Source organism: Haliotis rufescens, unplaced genomic scaffold (assembly GCF_023055435.1).
Source record: "Haliotis rufescens isolate VD_foot unplaced genomic scaffold, xgHalRufe1.0.p SCAF_9, whole genome shotgun sequence".
NCBI classification, from domain to species: Eukaryota; Metazoa; Mollusca; class Gastropoda; order Lepetellida; family Haliotidae; genus Haliotis; species Haliotis rufescens.
The window spans coordinates 18888124-18911153 of record NW_025964383.1 but is presented as its reverse complement, the minus strand read 5'-3'; the positions used below and the strand labels follow the sequence as shown (position 1 = coordinate 18911153).

At 41.6% G+C, this 23030-nt stretch overlaps 1 protein-coding gene across 3 annotated transcripts in view; it reads right to left on the bottom strand.

Annotated features, from left to right (window-relative positions):
* The window catches only part of LOC124145972, a 53534-nt gene extending 38640 nt beyond the window's left edge, over nt 1-14894 (bottom strand). The window contains exon 1 of one of the 3 annotated variants that reach the window (XM_048390528.1): nt 14744-14894. Coding sequence is in view for 1 of the 3 variants with exons in the window: in XM_048390527.1 (XP_048246484.1) it covers nt 4027-4072 (46 nt within the window). In the remaining 2 variants the exon portion in view is untranslated. Of the gene's footprint in view, nt 1-4026; nt 4088-4370; nt 4747-14743 lie in introns of those variants that run through there. The other 2 variants (XM_048390530.1, XM_048390527.1) reach the window with 2 other exon arrangements.
* Nucleotides 14895-23030: the final 8136 nt, after the last annotated feature.

Here is a 23030-nt window from a genome sequence, read left to right as displayed (position 1 = left end):
TGCGCGTGTGCGTGCGTCCGGACTTATACCGGTTTTATAGTGCTGGCTCACTGAGATACCATGCCGCTGTTTAACATGAATGCCCCACTCAGACACAGTACACTGAATCGTTGTATCAACTTAATGATTACTTGTTTTGAAATCTCTTCGCTCTATAAGTGCAATATTCTTTGCCGCGACGTCAAACCCCAATTCCACTCCCCTCATTCGCTGTGCAGAGTTGCGTCCCTTGGGCACGCCAGAAACCTATAATCGTGGGTTCGAACCCCGGTTCGCCCCGATTATGTTTCTAGGTTTGTCAGCATCCTACCCGTGCTCGTGGGTTTCACCGAAATGGTAAACGTCTGAGACCTGCATCACTTCGGGCTTTCCTCCCACATTAAGCTGACACACCGTGATATAACTGGAATACTGTTAAAAGCGGCGTTGAACACAACTCACTCACTCACTTACTCTCACCAGGTTTGGGACCAACAGACGTGGTATTTTGTGACATCTGAGTATATTAACAACATAATATACCCACACACTCTTATTCGTATTGTAAAACTTTGAAAATAAAGCAATCAATATCTACCTGATTGTCGTCTAATTTCTCGTTTACAGTAAACTGTATTTCGTCAGGACATCCCACTTCTTAACCACTGCTTTCATAACCTCAGTTATCTACACGTGGACGGTTTACTGGGGTTAGTCTACATAATGACAACTACACATAGGGACTGGTCAGAATGTTGATAGAATCTAAATGCAAATTACGAACATCAAACTCAAATGTTCTCGGAATACCGCAATCCACATAACTCAAATCAGTAGCCCAGAACGAAACATATTCGCCTTAGTCATCAATCATTAATGTTTACACGTCACACCGCCAGAATACCACACGCCCTATTACCAAACCAATCCTAAAAACTATTCATCATATAGCGAAACCTCGTTAGTTCGAGGGGCGGTCGGGTAGCCTAGTGGTTAAGTGTTCGCGCGTCACGCCGAAGACCCGGGTTCGATTCCCGACATGGGTACAAAGTGTGAGTATAGTTTTACGCCGCGTTTAGCAATAATACAGCAATGTCACGGCGGGGGACGCCAGATATGGGCTTTACACATTGTACCCATGTAGGGAATCGAACCCGGGTCTTCGGCGTGACGAGCGAACGCTTTAACCACTAGGCTACCCCATCGCCCCTCTCCCTCATACAGACAAGTTGTGAAGGGTACAGTAAACTACGGTTATAACGAACACGCTTATAACGAACTGACGGATATAACGAACTAACTTTTAGGTCCCTAAAATTTGCTGTAGTAATGCTGTATATATGCTTATAACGAACTACGGTTATAACGAACTAAAATTAGTGGTCCCTTTGAGTTCGTTATAACCGTAGTTTACTGTACATGTATATGGTAATAAACAGGCATATGTCAAATGGAGAATACACATACATGTACTTACTTAACTCACATCAAAACTTGAATGATACAGAAACTTTCCTAAATTACATAACTGTTTTACATTCTGTAATATTAGTAATTAAATAAGTTTGAATACAGATGGTTTATTTTCAATAAAGTGGTCTTGTATATTTCTTTCTAAATTCTAAAGGGGGGCACGGGTGGCCCAGTCGTCTAAAGCGCCGCGATTCGCTGTGCAGAGTTGTGTCCCTTGGGCACGCCAGAAACCTATGATTGTGGGTTCGAATCCCGGTTCGCCCCGATTATGTTTCTAGGTTTGTCAGCACCATACCCGTGCTCGTGGGTTTCACCGAACTGGTAAACGTCTTAGACCTTCATCACTTCGGACTTTCCTCCCACATTAAGCTGACACGCCGTGATATAACTGGAATACTGTTAAAAGCGGCTTAAGCCAAACTCACTCACTCACTCTAAATTCTAAATGTAATGGACATGAGTGTCCAAAATAAAACTCACCTTTAACATCAATACAAACATTTTCTGTTCAGTAATATTTAAACCTTTACATCTTCCAGTTTCTATTGCTAACATAAGTGAAGATGGTCTGAATTTAGTCAAATATTATCTAAGAAAAAAAGGAAATTGATTTCCTAAACCATAATTAAGAAATGATGATCATAAAGGTTGTCTGTACAAAACACAGTTTGAAGTTGATATATGAGATCGTGTCTGAATACCTTCGTCAAATATTCGGTGCTTAATAACAGGCAAAAAACGTTTAATGAAACTCTTGCTTCAAGCAAATATCATTGTAACCAATACTGTTTAATAATATCTTCTTACATCTTGTTCCTATTTGCAAACATTTTCATATCTAGCTTTCATATTAACAAATTCAAAACAAGTTTTTAGTATACAATTATCGATAATACACCAACATTTAACCATATTAAACATTCTGATATATATTAAAGGACATCGCCAAGTTCGGAACACGTCCGATCAAAACATGTAAACCTTTTTAATCCAAGTATATTTTCATTATAATCAAGATGTACTTTTTCAATATTACTATCCTTTTAACATATCAAAGTATCAAAGTATACTGCCGATATAACAGTCAAATAATGATTATATGGTTAAGAATTACTATTGCGACAGACACAAAATAATGCTTCCCTACCCTGATCCGCCAACTGTTTTTTTAACACAAGTAAATCTTTTATTATAATAATTTATTATTTTATTTATATTATAATTATATTTTTTTCATATTACTTATCGTACCCCCTTTCCAAACATTATAATTTAAGTCTTTTCTACTTCTACTCTTTTGAAAACTCTGAAAGATCATCTAACTCGTGTTGAAAACATTCGACTGTCAAATTGTGTTATTCATTGCAAACTGAAAGGCCATAGGCCCATAGTTCAACGTATTTACAAGGTATGGGTGTTTCTTCTAACTAACAATGCACGATGTGTGTACAATGCAATATTTTGTAATAAAGTAATATTTGAAGTTGACATGAGTATGCAAAACAGATTAATATTTGGGTAAGTTATAAACTTCTTTGGAATATACTTGTTTCTTAATTGACGATGGACTTTACACACAAGCAGAAAATGATACTCATGTTCTACAACATTAAGGTTACAAGATGTACAGATAGTGTTAGACTTTTTAAATATACCTTTATAGATCTTTAAATCATAATATCCTGCTCTGAACTGAGCTAGCAATACTCGATTTTTTTTTTATTGTAACAGATATTAGATATTCTTCGAGTATAAATTGTTGTTTGAAGAGAGAATACGTATATGTACATTTGCTATTTCTTAGTTTTTCTATCCACATTTGCTGAAAACTATCTTTAGCTCTTTGGAGTAATAATGACATAAACATCTTGACATTTCCAACACCCTGATCCATCCATTGTATCCAAGGCCTAAACTGAAAAGGGTGATTTTGATATTTGTTGCCCAACTATTTTTATTGCGTGAGTGACTGGCATTTTGATCCAGATAGAACATCATGTTATAGGCTTTTACTGGGTATCGCGTGGATGGAGGAGTCGTTAGTTTTAACCAAAATGTTATACAGCGCTTAAGCGAAAATATATACAATGGATACCTGCCACATTCCCCAAGTACAATATCATTTGGGGTGGAGGGTCGAACCCCAATTACACGTTTACACGCATAAAGATGAACTTTTTCTATACACTCATATTTTCTTTAACCCCTTTTTCTGATCCATAAAGTAAAATTGGCATTATCTTTGTATCAAAAATTTGAAAATATAAATTACAGGACAGATTATCATATTTTAACAAGCTTTGTAGGATTGACATCAACACTTTCTTAGCTTTAACAGATGTAGATTCTAGATATTTATTCCAACTCAAAGTCCTAGTAAACAATATTCCAAGGTAAGTATAAGATGAAACTACCTCTATATGTCGACTGATTCAGGCATAAAGACACACAAAGGGCTGAGCTATATTTCGTTAATCCGGAAATATGTTAATCCGGTGAATCAGTGGGATTAGTACCATCGGATAAACGGTATTTCCTATAAATATACAAAACTGTACGAGTACTAGTATTTACCCAAGCAACCGGATCCTCTGGTGATCAGTCTTCCGTGTTGGCCCATCAACGTATGGCTTAATGTAATGGGAGTAAATTATATGACACTCAACGTTTTAAAGAAATTGCCCTATCGCGAAATATACGAGCTGTCGTTATGCTTGTAATATAATACACCGGCTAAACCGGTTGCGAGTCATGTATTGCTCAACTAAACTTCCAAATTACGAGGCACGATATGCCTACCATATGAACATGCATAATACACTGTTAACGGTCAATGAAAATACACTAAACGATTAGTGACCTATTCTTTGCTGCACCATGGATTCATTGTATTAAATTGAAGAAGGTGTATATCCTACCCTATATATCCCCGAGTTCGGCATATGTCGGGTAGGCTGGTAGTTCAATAGTGAAAGGTGACGTTTGTTTGCCTCGTGTTTACAAACAGTACCCTGAGGGCTTGTGTCCTTCTTGTCGATCATTCAAACTAGGTCACCTTGACCTGGGTTAACATGAAAGTGTCTAGTCCATGCAACATGGTGTCAACTGACGAACGACGCCCGTGTGTTGCCGCGTGGTGTCATCCACCTGCGATCACATCCCTGCTGTCATTATCCCGAAACTGCGCATGCAGCGCTGATGACACTGAGGTTTACAATTTGTATAACCTGTTGCCCCGGGAGCTAGTCGTGCAAATAGTGGTGTGGCGGTGAATGCGGGTCCTTTAAGAAGGTGGGCGGCTTGTCGGTGGAGAAAAGGGTAACGGGGGTACATGCGTGACGGGGAGAGTGGACGGGGAGTGGGGTACTAGCGACACTGATGTGATGGGAAAGGGGAGGGGATAGCGGGGGACTAGCGACACTGATGTGATCTTAAAGAGGGAAAGGGGAGGGGATAGCGAGGTACTAGCGGCGCTGTTGGTTTTTTTTCTAGGGAGAAGGGAGGAGATATCGAGGAACTAGCGGCGGTACTGTTTTTTTTCCCTAGAGAAAAGGGGGGCGGGGATATCGAGGTACTAGCGGCGCTGGTGGCTTTTTTCTAGGGTAAAAGGGAGGGGATAGCGAGGTACTAGCGGCGCTTGTGGCTTTTTCTAGGGAAAAGGGAGGGGATATCGAGGTACTAGCGGCGGTACTGTTTTTTTTCTCTAGAGAAAAGGGGGGCGGGGATAGCGAGGTACTAGCGGCGCTGCTGGCTTTTTTCTAGGGAAATGGGAGGGGATACTAGCGGCGCTGATGGTTTGGGTTTTTTCTAGGGAAAGGGGAGGGGATAGCGAGGAACGTGGTCACACAGAGACATACTGTCTACATATACACGGTGTTATCAGGACGTTGTCAGACAGAGACATACTGTCTACATATACACGGTGTTATCAGGACGTCGTTAGACAGAGGCATACTGTCTACATATACACGGTGTTATCAGGACATTGTCAGACAGAGACATACTGTCTACATATACACGGTGTTATCAGGACGTCGTTAGACAGAGGCATACTGTCTACATATACACGGTGTTATCAGGACGTCGTTAGACAGAGGCATACTGTCTACATATACACGGTGTTATCAGGACATTGTCAGACAGAGACATGCTGTCTACATATACACGGTGTTATCAGGACGTGGTCATGCAGAGGCATACTGTCTACATATACACGGTATTATCAGGACGTGGTCAGACAGATGCATACTGTCTACATATACACGGTGTTATCAGGACGTGGTCATACAGAGACATACTGTCTACATATACACGGTGTTATCAGGACGTGGTCAGACAGAGACATACTGTCTACATATACACGGTGTTATCAGGACGTGGTCAGATAGAGACTTACTGTCTATATATACACGGTGTTATCAGGACGTGGTCAGACAGAGACATACTGTCTACATATACACGGTGTTATCAGGACGTGGTCAGATAGAGACTTACTGTCTATATATACACGGTGTTATCAGGACGTGGTCAGACAGAGACATACTGTCTACATATACACTGTGTTATCAGGACGTGGTCAGACAGAGACATACTGTCTACATATACACGGTGTTATCAGGACGTGGTCAGACAGAGACATACTGTCTACATATACACGGTGTTATCAGGACGTGGTCAGACAGAGACGTACAGTCTACATATACACGGTGTTATCAGGACGTGGTCAGACAGAGACATACTGTCTACATGTACACGATGTTATCAGGACGTGGTCAGACAGAGACATACTGTCTACATGTACACGGTGTTATCAGGACGTGGTCAGACAAAGACGTACAGTCTACATATACACGGTGTTATCAGGACGTGGTCAGACAGAGACATACTGTCTTCATGTACACGGTGTTATCAGGACGTGGTCAGACAGAGACGTACAGTCTACATATACACGGTGTTATCAGGACGTGGTCAGACAGAGACATACTGTCTTCATGTACACGGTGTTATCAGGACGTGGTCAGACAGAGACATACTGTCTACATGTACACGGTGTTATCAGGACGTGGTCAGACAGAGACATACTGTCTACATGTACACGGTGTTATCAGGACGTGGTCAGACAGAGACGTACAGTCTACATATACACGGTGTTATCAGGACGTGGTCAGACAGAGACATACTGTCTACATATACACGGTGTTATCAGAACGTGGTCAGACAGAAACGGACAGTCTACATATACACGGTGTTATCAGGACGTGGTCAGACAGAGACATACTGTCTACATATACACGGTGTTATCAGGACGTGGTCAGACAGAGACATACTGTCTACACATACACGGTGTTTTCAGGACGTGGTAAGACAGAGACATACTGTCTACATGTACACTGTGTTATCAGGGCGTGGTCAGACAGAGACATACTGTCTACATATACACGATGTTATCAGGACGTGGTCAGACAGAGACATACTGTCTACATATACACGGTGTTATCAGAACGTGGTCAGACAGAGACGTACAGTCTACATATACACGGTGTTATCAGGACGTGGTCAGACAGAGACATACTGTCTTCATGTACACGGTGTTATCAGGACGTGGTCAGACAGAGACATACTGTCTACATATACACGGTGTTATCAGGACGTGGTCAGACAGAGGCATACTGTATCAATGTACACGGTGTTATCAGGACGTGGTCAGACAAAGACGTACAGTCTACATATACACGGTGTTATCAGGACGTGGTCAGACAGAGACATACTGTCTACATATACACGGTGTTATCAGGACGTGGTCAGACAGAGACATACTGTCTACATATACACGGTGTTATCAGGACATGGTCAGACAGAGACATATTGTCTACATATACACGGTGTTATCAGGACGTGGTCAGACAGAGACGTACAGTCTACATATACACGGTGTTATCAGGACGTGGTCAGACAGAGACATACTGTCTACATGTACACGATGTTATCAGGACGTGGTCAGACAGAGACATACTGTCTACATGTACACGGTGTTATCAGGACGTGGTCAGACAGAGACGTACAGTCTACATATACACGGTGTTATCAGGACGTGGTCAGACAGAGACGTACAGTCTACATATACACGGTGTTATCAGGACGTGGTCAGACAGAGACATACTCTCTTCATGTACACGGTGTTATCAGGACGTGGTCAGACAGAGACGTACAGTCTACATATACACGGTGTTATCAGGACGTGGTCAGACAGAGACATACTGTCTTCATGTACACGGTGTTATCAGGACGTGGTCAGACAGAGACATACTGTCTACATGTACACGGTGTTATCAGGACGTGGTCAGACAGAGACATACTGTCTACATGTACACGGTGTTATCAGGACGTGGTCAGACAGAGACGTACAGTCTACATATACACGGTGTTATCAGGACGTGGTCAGACAGAGACATACTGTCTACATATACACGGTGTTATCAGAACGTGGTCAGACAGAGACGGACAGTCTACATATACACGGTGTTATCAGGACGTGGTCAGACAGAGACATACTGTCTACATATACACGGTGTTATCAGGACGTGGTCAGACAGAGACATACTGTCTACATATACACGGTGTTATCAGGACGTGGTAAGACAGAGACATACTGTCTACATGTACACTGTGTTATCAGGGCGTGGTCAGACAGAGACATACTGTCCACATATACACGGTGTTATCAGGACGTGGTCAGACAGAGACATACTGTCTACATGTACACGATGTTATCAGGACGTGGTCAGACAGAGACATACTGTCTACATATACACGGTGTTATCAGAACGTGGTCAGACAGAGACGTACAGTCTACATATACACGGTGTTATCAGGACGTGGTCAGACAGAGACATACTGTCTTCATGTACACGGTGTTATCAGGACGTGGTCAGACAGAGACATACTGTCTACATATACACGGTGTTATCAGGACGTGGTCAGACAGAGGCATACTGTATCAATGTACACGGTGTTATCAGGACGTGGTCAGACAAAGACGTACAGTCTACATATACACGGTGTTATCAGGACGTGGTCAGACAGAGGCATACTGTCTACATATATGATACAACGTCGACATTTATAAATAGTATTGTAAAAGCTCCAGAGATCAATAATCGGTTTGTCGCTTGTCTGATATTTCCACCCAGAAATTCTTTGATGCAGTTGCTGACACAGTTCATACAAAAGTAGAAACGGAACATGGACGGATTATGCATCTTCGACACCCATTCTCTCATTAAGTGAGTAAACACGATACTTGATGCACAAAATATCACGAATGCGTACGTTTTTGTATTTAGTGTAAAGAAATAACGAAATAATCTTTGAGGCTTATGCATTTGACATTTCGCGTGTGTTAAACGCAAATTGGATTCGCTTCAAAAACATTTCCCATTTCTTGAGAGTGACCAATAAAAAGTTTAAACGTGGTTCGTTTCAGTTGCCTCGGTGCAGGTTTTGTGCGGTATCACTTCCCATGATGGATCAAGTCTCGAGCCAATACAGTGTTTTTCCTCATATGAGCGACATACCTCTTTCTATTATCACAAGAAACTCCGTTTATTGATTCCGAGTATATCATTAGCATTGTTTATGAATAATAAATCAAATAGTGATGATTCCAGGTGTTCGGAAAAGGTGAGCACATCCTGTCCTACCTGGTCGCACCCTTCAAAAACACATGCAAAGGCAAATCAATTGTTCACCAGAAACATCGCGAGAACATATGGTTAAAGTCCAAATGGGTAATTGCATTGAACATTAATTGCTGCCTCTGATGCGTTAAATTGCCTCCACCACTAGAAATGAACCTGGTTCTGGTTCTGGTTCTGGTTCTTATCTGAGCACGCCGAAAACGCGGGTTCGAATCCCGACATGGGTACAATGTGTGAAGCCCATTTCTGGTGTCCCCCGCCGTGATATTGCTAGAATACTGCTAAATCCGTTGAGAATTCACATATAAATTCCAACTATTTTCTTGATTTTATTAAGAATTAAGTTTATGAGACAGGGCTTTTGTGGTACATTTTCTGTACCCTGCAATATATCAATATGTGGCATATTTTAATATGATGTCACTTATGCCAAGTCCTTTCGTCAACAGCTAATGTCGTGATGCTTACACATGATTGCTGCATTTGTTGGTATTTGAAGTTTTGTCTTTAGGAAAAACTAGAAACTTTTCATGTCAGGCAGCCAGGGTTTGGGTGACAGCTGTCTGGAACAGTAGCGGTTTCTGTTGTTGTTTTCATTGTTTTTCTTTTTCAATTTGTGCATTCTACCAATGATAACATCATGCACTGACTTGACATCATGCACTTACAAATTCTGAAAGCCATTCCACATATCCATCTCTTAGGCAGCATCCATGATTTTAAAATTGTACACACAATTAATAGCTAGATTTTCGCGAAAACTTTGGCCACATTTGTCGACAGTTTTTATTGTCAACTAGCCACATGGGATCATAAGTTGCTGAAGTCGTTTGATTTCTTTCAACCACACAGAGTAGTCTTTGTGCTTTCCCAATGGTTGTTGAAGAGTGAAAGAATGAGTCGGGTTTAACGCCGCATTGAACAGTATTCCAGTTATATCACTGTACGTCTGCTTAATGTGGGAGGAAAACACGAAGTGATGAAGGTCTCAGGCGTTTACCATTTTGATGAAACCCACGAGAATGGTGCTAACAAACACAGAAACATAATCGCGGCGAACCGTGATTCGAGCCCGCGATAAAAAGGTTTCTGGCGTGTCCAAGGGACGCGACTCTGCACAGCGAATTGCGGCGCCTTAGCCGTGTCCACCCGTGTCCCTGGTTGTCCAAATCACTGGTACGATATTGCCTTCGTCCTTTCTTGGGCGGTGTCTTGGAATACCGCAAATGGTCTAAATATATCAACGCTGGCATTCTTGGCTGGAAGGACTGACAACCGTTGTAAGTCTTCGAGCAAGGCTTCTTTACTCAACTGCGAGTTGTTGTTTTTTTCGGGCGAGAACCTTTCAAGTCGATGTGGTCGTCCACAAGTTGTGGAAGCTGTCACGGACGTGCCGTAGAGTATTATTAGCTCTTCTAACGAAGGTCGATTTACGTAACGAAAGTTGCATTGTAAGAAGAAGACCCTTTCAATTCGTTGAGACGAAGAAATGTTTTTTGTCAATTGACATTCAATGAGATAGATTGAAATCTTTGGGGTGATTTTTTATCTATTGAATAACACACGTGTGCGTTATCAGTGTTTTTAGTGGGTCATACTGCCTGTATAATCAGTTTATGTTTTTTGTTTTCTAAAGTTAGTTTCAGGAACAGTAAATCAGGTTCAGACTTTCCGACGAGTAGGAAAGTGCATTGTGAATAATTTGTTCAACTTATAATCTGTTCCATGAACCCTTAATTACATTTAAATTTTGTGGCAAAAAGCGTTAAATTAATGTGTTTCGTTCCACATATACATGCGTTTAAATCATTTGCTTAATTTAGCCATGATAAGAAATGACACACAAGGATGCTGCTCAAAGGAAGATGGTAAACGCATTTTGCGATTTAGCAATTCGTGTTCAGTATATTTGTTGACACAATATCACTAAATACATCAGTAGTAGTGTTGTTAACGTCTACTTTTACTTTATCCGATCACCATGACAATGGAGTAATCTCACCTATGCCTCCCAATGTTTCGACCCGTGAAGATCCGGGGTAGAATATAGGTTTTTAGCAACCCATGCGTGCCGTAAAAGGCGACAGCGCTTGTCGTAAGAGGCGACTAACGGGATCGGATGGTCAGGCTCGCTGACTTGGTTGATGCATGTCATCGTATACCAATTGCGTGGATCGATTGATCGTATTCGTTGATGCCATGTACCAAGTGCTCTTTGAAAAGAAGTAAAGGTTTGGGGTCTCCATTAGCTGTGTTATTTTTTTAGTTAAACTGTCTAAGATTCGTTATAAAGATAGACAGAGCATCTCCCACTCTATATTAAGCATATCAACACGAGTCAAACAGGTCATACAAATCAATCCTTTCATGATTAAAATGAGTGAGTGAGTGTGGTTTTATGCCGCTTTTAGCAATATTCCAGCAATATCACGGCGGGGGACACCAGATATGGGCTTCACACATTGCACCCATGTCGGGAATTGAACCGGGGTCTTCGGCGTGACGAGCGAAAGCTTTAACCCCTAGGCTACCCGACCGCCCCCTTAATATGAGAAATTAACCATAATGGCCACATCGGCAGAGTATACTACATGTGTATGAATTAATACAGAAGAAGATCGCATTGATATAAAGTTTCTGACAATGTTCAAGTTTCTTCAAGACAAAGTTACTTAAGACGAATCATAACTGTATAAGATCCACGCTAACAACAATATACAAACCAGCTATTCATATCTATTTTAATCGAGTATGGACCAGACAATCAAATGAATGACATCAGGAGAGTCGATCTACGCAACAGGCCACCCGATCCCGATAGTTGCCGTCTACGACGAGCACAGGCTGCTGGGGACCTATTCTAAACCTGATTCCCCGTGGGTCGGTGACATGGAGAGATGATTGAAATGACGCCATGATCACAAGAGTGAGTGAGTGAGTTGGGGTTAACGCCGCTTTTAACAGTATTCCAGTTATATCACGGCGTGTCAGCTTAATGTGGGAGGAAAGCCCGAAGTGATGCAGGTCTCAGACGTTTACCACTTCGGTGAAACCCACGAGCACGGGTATGGTGCTGACAAACCTAGAAACATAATTGGGGCGAACCGGGATTCGAATCCACAATCATAGGTGTCTGGCGTGTCCAAGGGACGTAACTCTGCACAGCGAATCGCGGCGCCTTAGACCACTTGGCCACCCGTGCCCCCCATGATCACAAGACAAACAACTGGTGTTTTTTTTACCCCATTGCAAATCGTACGGAAACGTCACAATTACCGATATATACTGAGGAGCAAAAGAAACTATTCCTCCCAGCTGTTTTTATCCTATGTGTGATTTTAAAATTAAAACATGTTGTTAAGTAAGCGATATTATATCCAAAACATGAACTGTACTGGCGCTTTGTCAGCACTCTCCATGGTTTTATTGTATTATATATAATTTGACAAAAAAAGATTATAAAAATATTTCGCATAATACACAACTGCAGACGCCGTAGCTTTGAAAAACACTAAACTTGCTTATTTTCGGGACAAATTAACCACATTTTTAACATGGTAGGGGTCATGAGTTCATTTCTTACCCCGCCTTCATCAATTTATTTTTACACTTAATTACCCAGCCACAGATTTCTTTTCGCAAACTGTTACAAGAATGAGTGATGGTTGAATAGATGTAATCAAATGTAACAACAGATCTTACAAGTTTCAAATACATAAAAAAAAAAACTCGGTACACATTCTTTTGCCCCTAAGTATAGAAGTGTCGAAAAAGAGGCGATGCCCGAACGTCAAGAAATCATCAAACCATGACAAACTCAGTCACCTAAAATGAATTTTCGACCATTTCACGTGCTGTACCTATTAACTTCTCTATAAAAACAGCATGTTTCCGTATGTCCATAAGTCCAAAAACATGCAAGCGTAGAAAAGAACACATTTTAACCCGGCAGGATGAGATGGTAATGTGGCTGATAACCTTCCAGCTTGGGTTGTATACCCCCCAGGGAGATGAGAATGTAAAATTGAGTGCACTTTAAACATGATTTAGGGTGTGGATTTGGCGCATCATAAATATGCACTTAATTATTATTATTATTATTATTATTATTATTATTATTATCATCATCATCATCATTATTATTATTATTATTATTATCGTTGTTGTTGTTGTTGTTGTTGATGTTCGGGTTTTTCATATGAACACAGAAGATTTTCTTAAAAGGCCTCTTAAATAAAACAAATCTGGTCGCCTCTTTTGCAATGATGTTTTCATTACAGCTATATTACGAACGTGTCGGCGGTTACCGACACTAGTTTCGGTATTAGTTTGAGCTTCCAGCTTCCTGGGTCAAGTAAGTGATCAATTTGACCCACATATTGCATCCATAATCTAATTTAAGAAAATCTCTATAGCATCTGTACTGAGTACGAACAGCTCAAAACGTGTCCTTATTCTATTAACTGACCGCCTCCGTGGTGTATTGGGTAGAGCGTCTGCCCGAAGAGCGGAAAGTCGGTGGTTCGATCCCATGTCCGCCTCTGTGGTCAAGAGGATAGAGCGTCTGCCCGGAAAGCGGAAGGTCGGTGGTTCAACCCAGACAACCCCCGTGGTCTAGTGGATAGAGCGCCTACCCGGAAAGCGGAAGGTCGGTGGTTCGAACCAGACAGCCCCCGTGGTCTAGTGGATAGAGCGCCTGCCCGGAAAGCGGAAGGTCGGTGGTTCGAACCAGACCGCCCCCGTGGTCTAGTGGACAGAGCGTCTGCCCGGAAAGCGGAAGGTCGGTGGTTCGAACCAGACCACGTCAAACAAAACATCTTTAAAAGATGGTACTTGTTGTAACCCTGACTGGCTCTGCATTCAGTGGATAACACAAGGCCTGGTCGGCTCTGAGTCAGAGCTGTGACGTGGTATCTCAGTGGGCTGGCACTATAACACCGGCATAAGTCCGACTAGAACACACAACCACCCCGACAAACAGACAATCACATACGTCCCTATATAAGTGAAGTACTCTTGAACGTCACGTTAATCCCTATTTCACACCAACTCATTATCTTAACAGGGGTTTCTTACATTATCAGTCGGGTGCATGGTCGGCTAGCCTAGTGGTCAAAGCGTTCGCTCTTCACGTCGAAAACCCGGTTCGATTCCGTACAAGGGTACAGTATGCGAGACATTCTAAAATGATCATTCACACAAATCATGTTGTATATTACATCGCTAAAGACAATCCTGACAGCAGTAACATCACCCAAAGCTGACAAAACACACACACAAACACAAACTACCCGTCTGTGTGCGTGCGTGCGTGCGTGCGTGCGTACGTGCGTACGTGTGTTCATTGTAGCCGGCGGCGTGGGACGATGTGCCTCGCTTTAAATTTCTCAAAATCCTGACTCGGGAATTTACAGACTGTCGTCCTATAGCTGGATTATTGCTGAGTGCGGCGTTCACAACACACAACCATTAGTATGTTTTAAACCCAACTGGATCATTGACAGCGGCGTTAAACAAACTTTTCTCCAACTCCAACACACGTATAAACGAAATAAATCGTTCAAAATCTGTCGATAATGTCATATGCGTCTTACCTGGTCCACCGTCTTCAACTTGTTGACATGTACACGTTTCCCCTAAAGTCACGCTCCCGGGGGCAGTAGACCTATAAACACGAACAGTTACATACACGAGTTATTTCAGAGCAGGCCTTCGACGCTGTTACCTGCAGCGCCCGCCTGAAAACGTGAGTAAAGTAGTGTCGTGAGTCATTCCCACCCGCTAAACCAGTTTCTTTTACACAACAACAATATCACTTCTCATAAGACTTCTCAGACTCGGTAATAATTTGGAGTCCTTTCTTTTCATACACTGACTAAAGACACAATCTGTTGACGGAGTGTGAGCCCGGAGCGTAATAAAAGCAAATCGGTGCACACAAGGGGTATGGTAGCGGTAAATGCGCGGCGGTGTCACTCAAACAGAGTCACTTTGTCCACCATTGACCCCTTACTGACTGGGGTTTCATACGCCACAATGGTGATCTAAAAATGATCGAAAGTCCATAGAGCTTAGGATTTATGGCATACATTTGACAGGGTATGACTTGACTATTCCACTGGGGAATTTTAATACTTTAAGCCTCTCAGAACGGCGAGAGCGTGTGAAAATATTTTTTGTTACGTTCAACGTGTCGTTCAACTATTCATGAACAAAGTGATGACTAGCAGAGAAAAAAATATCTCAATTTGATCAACCATCAATTCAGTTATTTAAAAGGCGTTTGAGATATTAATATTTGTTACGATGTACTATTGCGTCAGTGTCAATGAGTATATTATTTTCATTGCAGTTTAAGATCGATGTGCGTAGATAATTGTTAAGGTCCATGGTGTGCGTTGTTACACGGGACAAAAGAAGTATACATTTGAAAATTGCATTCGACGAAAAAAATAACAATGTTATCAACACGTTAGTGTAAAAAATGGTGCCGTAACACTGCCAACGTAGGATTCATCAAACACGGATGTACATCTTCTTTTGCCCCGCAGGTTAGATTACTAAACGAGTTCCGTTAGATAACGGTTAATTTAAAGATGTCCCGTACGATGTTTGGTTAGAATAGGTCTTCAGCAACCCATACTTGCCGTAAAAGGCGACTATACTTGTCGTAAGAGGCAACTTACGGGATTGGGTGGTCAGGCTCGCTGACTTGGTTGATGCATGTCATTGTATCCCAATTGCATGGATCGATGCGCATGATGTCAATCGCTGGATTGTCTAGTCTGGACTCGATTATTTACAGACCGCCGTCATATAGCTGGAATATTGCGGCGTTAAACAACAAGCAAACATTTAAAGGTTTAAACGTATCGAAAAAGAGTTACATACGTTTTGAAGTAAACGAGTTACATACGTATTGAAGTAAACGAGTTACATATGTTTTGAAGTAAACGAGTTACATACGTATTGAAGTAAACGAGTTACATACGTTTTGAAGTAAACGAGTTACGTGTTGAAATAAACGAGTTACATACGTATTAAAGTAAACGAGAGAGGTGCGAATTGAAGTAACGATAGTTACGGGTTTAACGACTGAATCCATACAATCTAGACCATCTATTAGCTATTCCAGAATGTTCTTTTTTCAGGTTTCAAATTTGTAATCGAGAATTTGTCAAAAATATGTTTCGAAGCGAAGTCGCCAATTAGTTCGTGCCGTAAAGCACAAGAAAGCTGCCTTCTGATTGGTCATTCCATTGGTCGGTCAAAGTTCACACAAGGTCGGTCTGACGTGACCCGTAATGGGATGCCCTCAGATCTTTGTTTAGCGGTAGCGAGAACTAAGATCTGATTTTAATGAGAGTGGTAACAGTACTACAATACACGTCTGTGAGGCCGCATGTTCTCTTAATTTTCAGTCAACCTTCCCAGTCATCGTTGAAAGGCGCTGTGAACAAATTACATGTACAATTGTAGGTCAGGTGAGGTGAAATGGGGTTTAACGTCGCGTCCAAGATTATTGCACTTATGTAGCGACGTGCATGCACGTGTGGGTGTGTGGTTGCTTGTACTAGTCAGGACTGATGCCGATTTATAGTGCTAGCCCACTGAGATACCATGCCGCAGTTTAACATGAATACCCCACTCAGACACAGTATACTGACTCCGAGCCAACCAGTCCTTGTTTTAGCCCCTTAATGCCGAGCGCCAGACAGGGTAACAACAAGTACCATCTTTTAACGTCTTTTGGTATGACGCGGCCGGGGATCGAACCCCGGACCTTCCGCTCTCCGGGCGGACGCTCTACCACTAGACCACGGAGGCTGTCTGTACAATTATAAGTTACATACTTCAGATAACTAAAATATCTAAAAGACTTGTGGCAATACGTTTTGTACAGAAAACACGAAAGGCGCTGTGAACAAATTACATATACAATTATAAGTTACATAATGCAGATAACAAAAATATTTAAAAGACTTGTAGCAATACGTTTTGTACAGAAAACACGAAATAATTCGACTAAGAAAGTGTTTAAATTTCAGGGACAACAGAGAAATCTGGCCTATTTCTATATCTCACTATGACGCCACATCTTTTGTGTCACAGTGACCGGTGTGTGAGTTTCCAAATTCTATTTAGCGCGGTTAAATCTACAGGTTACTTCGCTCTACATTGAAAATACAGTATGTTTATCTCCTAAAAAATAGTCCGTCAAAGTATGTTGCAATACACCACACGGAAGCCGTTGGGCACTCGGGACATGTCCCCTACGTCATTAAGGTACAGTTAAACCGTCCTGAGTGAGTCAGGGAAGTGCGCCGCTTTCTGCGTGTCAGCTTAAAGGACAAGTAAAGTCAGCATAGCAACTTTGTAGATTTTAATACTTTAGGGCATACTTAATCACAACTGCTTGAATCATTTTTGAAAATCGGATATAGCGTAAAACGACAGGTTGAAATCGTCCCCCAAACGAAAGATTCCGCCACTGAGGGGATTCCCCTTACTGGGGTTAAAACGGGTGTTTGACGCGCTGCGCAAATTCAACGATCATGGCGATCGGCAAACGCCCAGTCTGTCGGCTTCAGCCTCGGATTTTTAAATATATTTTGTTTTAACTCAGTAGAGACTGAGGTCCACTTCTTAATTGATTGTAACATGTATGATGATTTACGTTATGATGTAATGAACGATATGTGTGAATGTATGCCAGATTTTAAAAACTTATCTTCAACCGAGAAATTTATATCATTACTCAGATGTGAATTCGGGTGTTATACTCTTTGTAAGCTAATTGATCAAATGTTCCAAAGACGCTTGTCACTCATTTGAGTCTGTGTGCGCTTTTCTGTATGTATGTCATTATGCTTGCGAATTGTAGTATTTCTTCCTGTGATCAATGTTATACTTGTAATGCTTATGTTGAGTGTCGGTGAGGATAAATGCACCCCTGTGTTGGGTGTGTGGGGGGTGGGTGTGTGTGTGTGTGTGTGTGTGTGGGGGGGGGGGGGGGGGGGGGGGGGGGGGGTGCGTATAATCTACGTATGGTATATGTGTACGTGTGTGCGTAGTGCGTGTGTGTGTGTGTGTGTGGGGGGGGGGGGGTTATAATGTACGTAGGGTATGTATGTGTTAGTGCGTGTGCGTGTGTGTGTGCATGGTATGGTGTGGGGTGTGTGTGTGTACCTACGTGTTTGTGTATGATCGTGTGCGTGACTTTATAAGTAATTTGGCGTGTGAGTGTGAGTGTGAGTGTGCGTGCGTGCGTGCGTGTTCATAACCCAACCTTAATTTTAAACATTGTGTTAGTATATGTCTTATTTTACCTTACCCAGATCATGACGTTATAATTTGCTTTTATGTCTAGTGTCTCGTAGGCCATACCTGGTCGGATGTTATATTTTACTGTTCATGTACGTGTTTTAGTATGAAGTGTATATAACATGTGACACTATAATAAACATTATTCTCTCTCTCTCTCTCTCTCTCTCTCTCTCTCTCTCTCTCTCTCTCTCTCTCTATATATATATATATATATATATATATATATATATTATGTTGGTTTTCTGTCTACTGAAAATGCGTTCAGTTGTTTATTGGGGGGAATTAATCCCCGACAAGCTTTTATTGTGTGGCATAGGGCCGAGGGCAGCTCGTGCTTCTTTACCAAAACAGGATGTTAGTAATTATTCACAAGATCAAAGGTCGTTTCATACAGTTAACAATGTATGCAATATTGTTATTTTGTAAGATAAATAGTACTTACAGAAATGGTATAGGCATAACAAGTGAGAATCACAACATAGATAAACGCGGCAAACATATTAGCCAATGACCGCTAATAAAAATGATGCAGTTCTCAGACGTTTACCACTTTGGTGAAAATCGCGAGCGCGTGTATGGGGCTGACGAAAGCAGAAACGTTAACATTCGATTCAGGAAGTCAAACGTAAAGTAAAGGCTGGCAAGCAGGTTAGAGTTACCTGCCCTTGGTTAGAAAATACGGAATACGAAAACGCCAAACGATGGGGGTTTAAATAATGACGCGGGCGGGTACAAGAAATAAAATACTTATTTTTTCACCTAAACTGACATTTAAATTACCCCTTTGGTGAAACCCGAAGCGCTGGTATCATGGTGTCAGGACAAGGAACATTATCTGGGATTCGAACCCATGAACAGCAGACACTAACAGGGACACGACTCTACACAATGGGGTCAAACCTTGAGACACTGCGCGAAGCCAGCGCACGGAGCACGTGATGAGGAACTAGCAACAATAATGGAATTATGACAAGAGAATATTACATTCTGGTTTATGTAAGACCACCTCTTTCAAAGTACATTTATTTCTACCTCTATTTTAACTGCAGAATATTTGTTGATTTTAATCTCTGGCTAAACTTGCAGCAATCACCAGTAACTTGGGTAAAGGTGTAAATCCTGCTGGGGAACCATGCAGGTAGCTGAGGTACCGTAAGTCCCCTTGGTCCCCAGTATGGTGATCTTAACCTTGTTGCTGGCGATCTATAGCCCTATTTTTATATCGTATCGTATCCTAATAATCAGATAGTTTTAATGTTCTACAACTAGTTTTAAGTCAATCTGTGATATATTGCTAGTTATTATACTGTCCTTCGTTGACAGTTTTTTTATTAATATTGCCTAACTCGTTCAAGTCACATTATGGCTGAAATGTTGCCGACGTGACTTTAATTAAACTCACTCACTCACTCATTCTGGTTTAACACTGATTGACCTATTTGGATTAAGAATCTAACGCTCTTAGTTCGGCGTTTCTTATACTTCGTTTGCAGAATCCATCAAATGTTTTTGCTTTTTGGTTATGTATTTTGCAACGTTTAATTATATTTTACCGACGCTTTCATCAATATAGAATGTTGAATGGCTCGGTTCAAAACGTGGAAACTGAAGTTGGGTTTCAGGAGTTGTCTCCCTTCAGTGGTAGTCCCGCATCATTACGTCAGGCAACCAGACGAACACAAACGCTGCGGGATGTTTTCAGTTCAAAAAATATAAAAGTGATGTAACAAGACACCGCCGACAAACAACTGACCCGTGGCTTGCACTCCCTTTTGTGTGTTGTGTGTGTGAGTTTATCCAGGCTGGACCAGACAAACCAGTGATTGGTATAATGGGAGACGGCCCTCACCATCGAGCCTGACCAGCCCATTCATTAAGGCACCTTTTACAACGAATGTGGGTTCTTTGGGTTTTTTTTCTAATCCCCACGGTGATGCTACTTCCTCAGCTCAAACTCTCCATCCCTGCCTATATTTCATCCAGATGAGTGAGTGAGTGAGTGAGTGAGTGAGGGAGGGAGGGAGGGAGTGTTTCGGCGGGTGGGTGGGTGATCTCTTCCTTCAAGTGACATGGCACTTAAATATTAGTATTACATTGAACTGGGGAACAATGCGTGATGTGCCTGTATTGCCTCCAAAATATCTGGGGACACAGGTGGCCCAGTCGTCTGAGGCGCCGCGATTCGCTGTGCAGAGTGGCTTCCATTGGGCCCGAAACCTATGATTGTGGTTTCGAATCCCGATTCGCCCCAATTATGTTTCTAGGTTTGTCAGCACCATACCCGTGCTCGTGGGTTTCACCGAAGTGGTAAACGTCTGAGACCTGCATCACTTCGGGCTTTCCTCCCACATGTTTATTAGACGTTCTTTTGGAATGCTACACCTGTTTAGATTTTTCTTCAGCAAATACTCGGACATATACTTCAAAACTACAAAAGTACTGTATATCTCAAAATTCCGTACAGGGAAATAAACAACAAATATATAGCAAGAACACACTGAATACACAATCTCTTGAAAACCAAACATGATACACAGAAGTGTTCACTGAAACTTTTAAAAGGCAAATGAGAATCACAGAAAATAACCCAAAAAAAATCAAAATATACAGAAAACCGAACTATTTCCACGCGCCTAATATATTGCCACTGCGGCGAGAGATTTTCCACATATTTTGAGTTTTCATTTCATTTTTCGTGATTCTCATTATATTTTTGGCGTTTCGATTAACGCTTTTCTGTGTCTCATGTTTGTGTTTCAGGAGCCTTTCCTGCAATTTCCTGTTTCCTTATTCCGTTTCCTCTTTTAAAAGATGTGTAATACACTGCTAGGCAAAAGAAAGTATACACCCATGTTTGAGGGTGGCTAAAATAAAACAACCAAAAAATGGTTATTCGATGGTGATGTATAAGATACGTAGTTGTGTTTTAAACCCTTGGTGTGTAGTGTTTTCGGCGACTGTTTTCAGCCTAGTAACAATTTCATAACGATTGTAACGTTTTAGTCAGATCAAATTTTCAAGTTGTACACGTTCCTTTGGCCGTTAGTTTAATTCGAAAAATGTGTTATACTCAAAACCTGTCGAAAACGTTTCCATGGCCACCCGGGCGGTCGGGTAGCCTAGTGGTTAAAGCGTTCGCTCGTCACGCCGAAGACCCGGGTTCGAATCCCGAGATGGGTACAATGTGTGAAGCCCATTTCTGGTGTCCCCCGCCGTGATATTGCTGGAATATTGCTAAAAGCGGCGTAAAACCATACTCACTCACTCACTCCATGGCCACCCTAGTGGTGGAGAGTTTATAACACAAGATGAAGTCGTGTTAATCTCATTAAAATCAGATCTCTGAGATCGTGTTTAAGTCTTTCTCACAACCTGCCAATGATTGCCTCAGTGGTTTATGCAGATTATTAAAACGTTAACAATTACGAAGGGTTTGGTAGGTGCAGCCACCAGGGGCTACCATGAATTATTCATTACATTAAATGTAACTGAAGAAAGCAATACATTGACTCCAGTAAATGTCCCCATATATAAGCACTGAACAGCATCATTGAATGTGTCTGATTCTGTGTGCGTGCAAACATGTTTGTGTTTGAATCGAATTTAGCAATTGCTCTGTTTGCTGCTGGGCCAAAAATGAACGTCTTGTTGCAATATAAATCACTAATTATCAATAGTATTGACTTTTACTCTCAGTGCTGGTGTTATGTTTGTGTGGATGTATCGCAAATCGATGTCAAAATTATATCAAGCGGAGAACCGGTTACACGACTTAGAGGATGGAGACGCTTTGGGTGTGTTTTGGCGATGTGTTCAACACGACACAGGAACTGTTTGTTTTTTACACCATTGACATCATGTGAACAATCTTATTAAAATCAGAATATTTACGAAAACGATCAAGGTTTGGAATCAGCTACACAAACAACATGTTGTACAAGCAAACAATAACAACTAGAATCTACAGTAAACTACGGTTATAACGAACACGCTTATAACGAACTGACGGATATAACGAACTAACTTTTAGCTCCCTAAAATTTGCTGTAGTTATGCTGTATATATGCTTATAACGAACAACGGTTATAACGAACTAAAATTAGTGGTCCCTTTGAGTTCGTTATAACCGTATTTATGTATTTTGTTTGTTGTTTGTTTGATGTTTAACGCCGCAATCAGCAACAGTTTAACTTTATGACGGCGGTCTGTAAATAATCGTGTCCAGTGATTGATATTATGAGCAACAATTCACGTCGTCGGTGTAAGAAGACATGCAATCAGCCATGTAACCAAACATGACCACCCATTTAGATGCCCCGGAAGGTCCGGGGTTCGATCCCCGGCCGCGTCATACCAAAAGACGTTAAAAGATGGTACTTGTTGTTACCCTGTCTGGCGCTCGGCATTAAGGGGTTAAACAAGGACTGGTCGGTTCGGAGTCAGTATACTGTGTCTGAGTGGGGTATTCATGTTAAACTGCGGCATGGTATCTCAGTGAACTAGCACTATAAATCGGCATCAGTAAAACGGAATATCGACAGGCGTGTTTGCGAA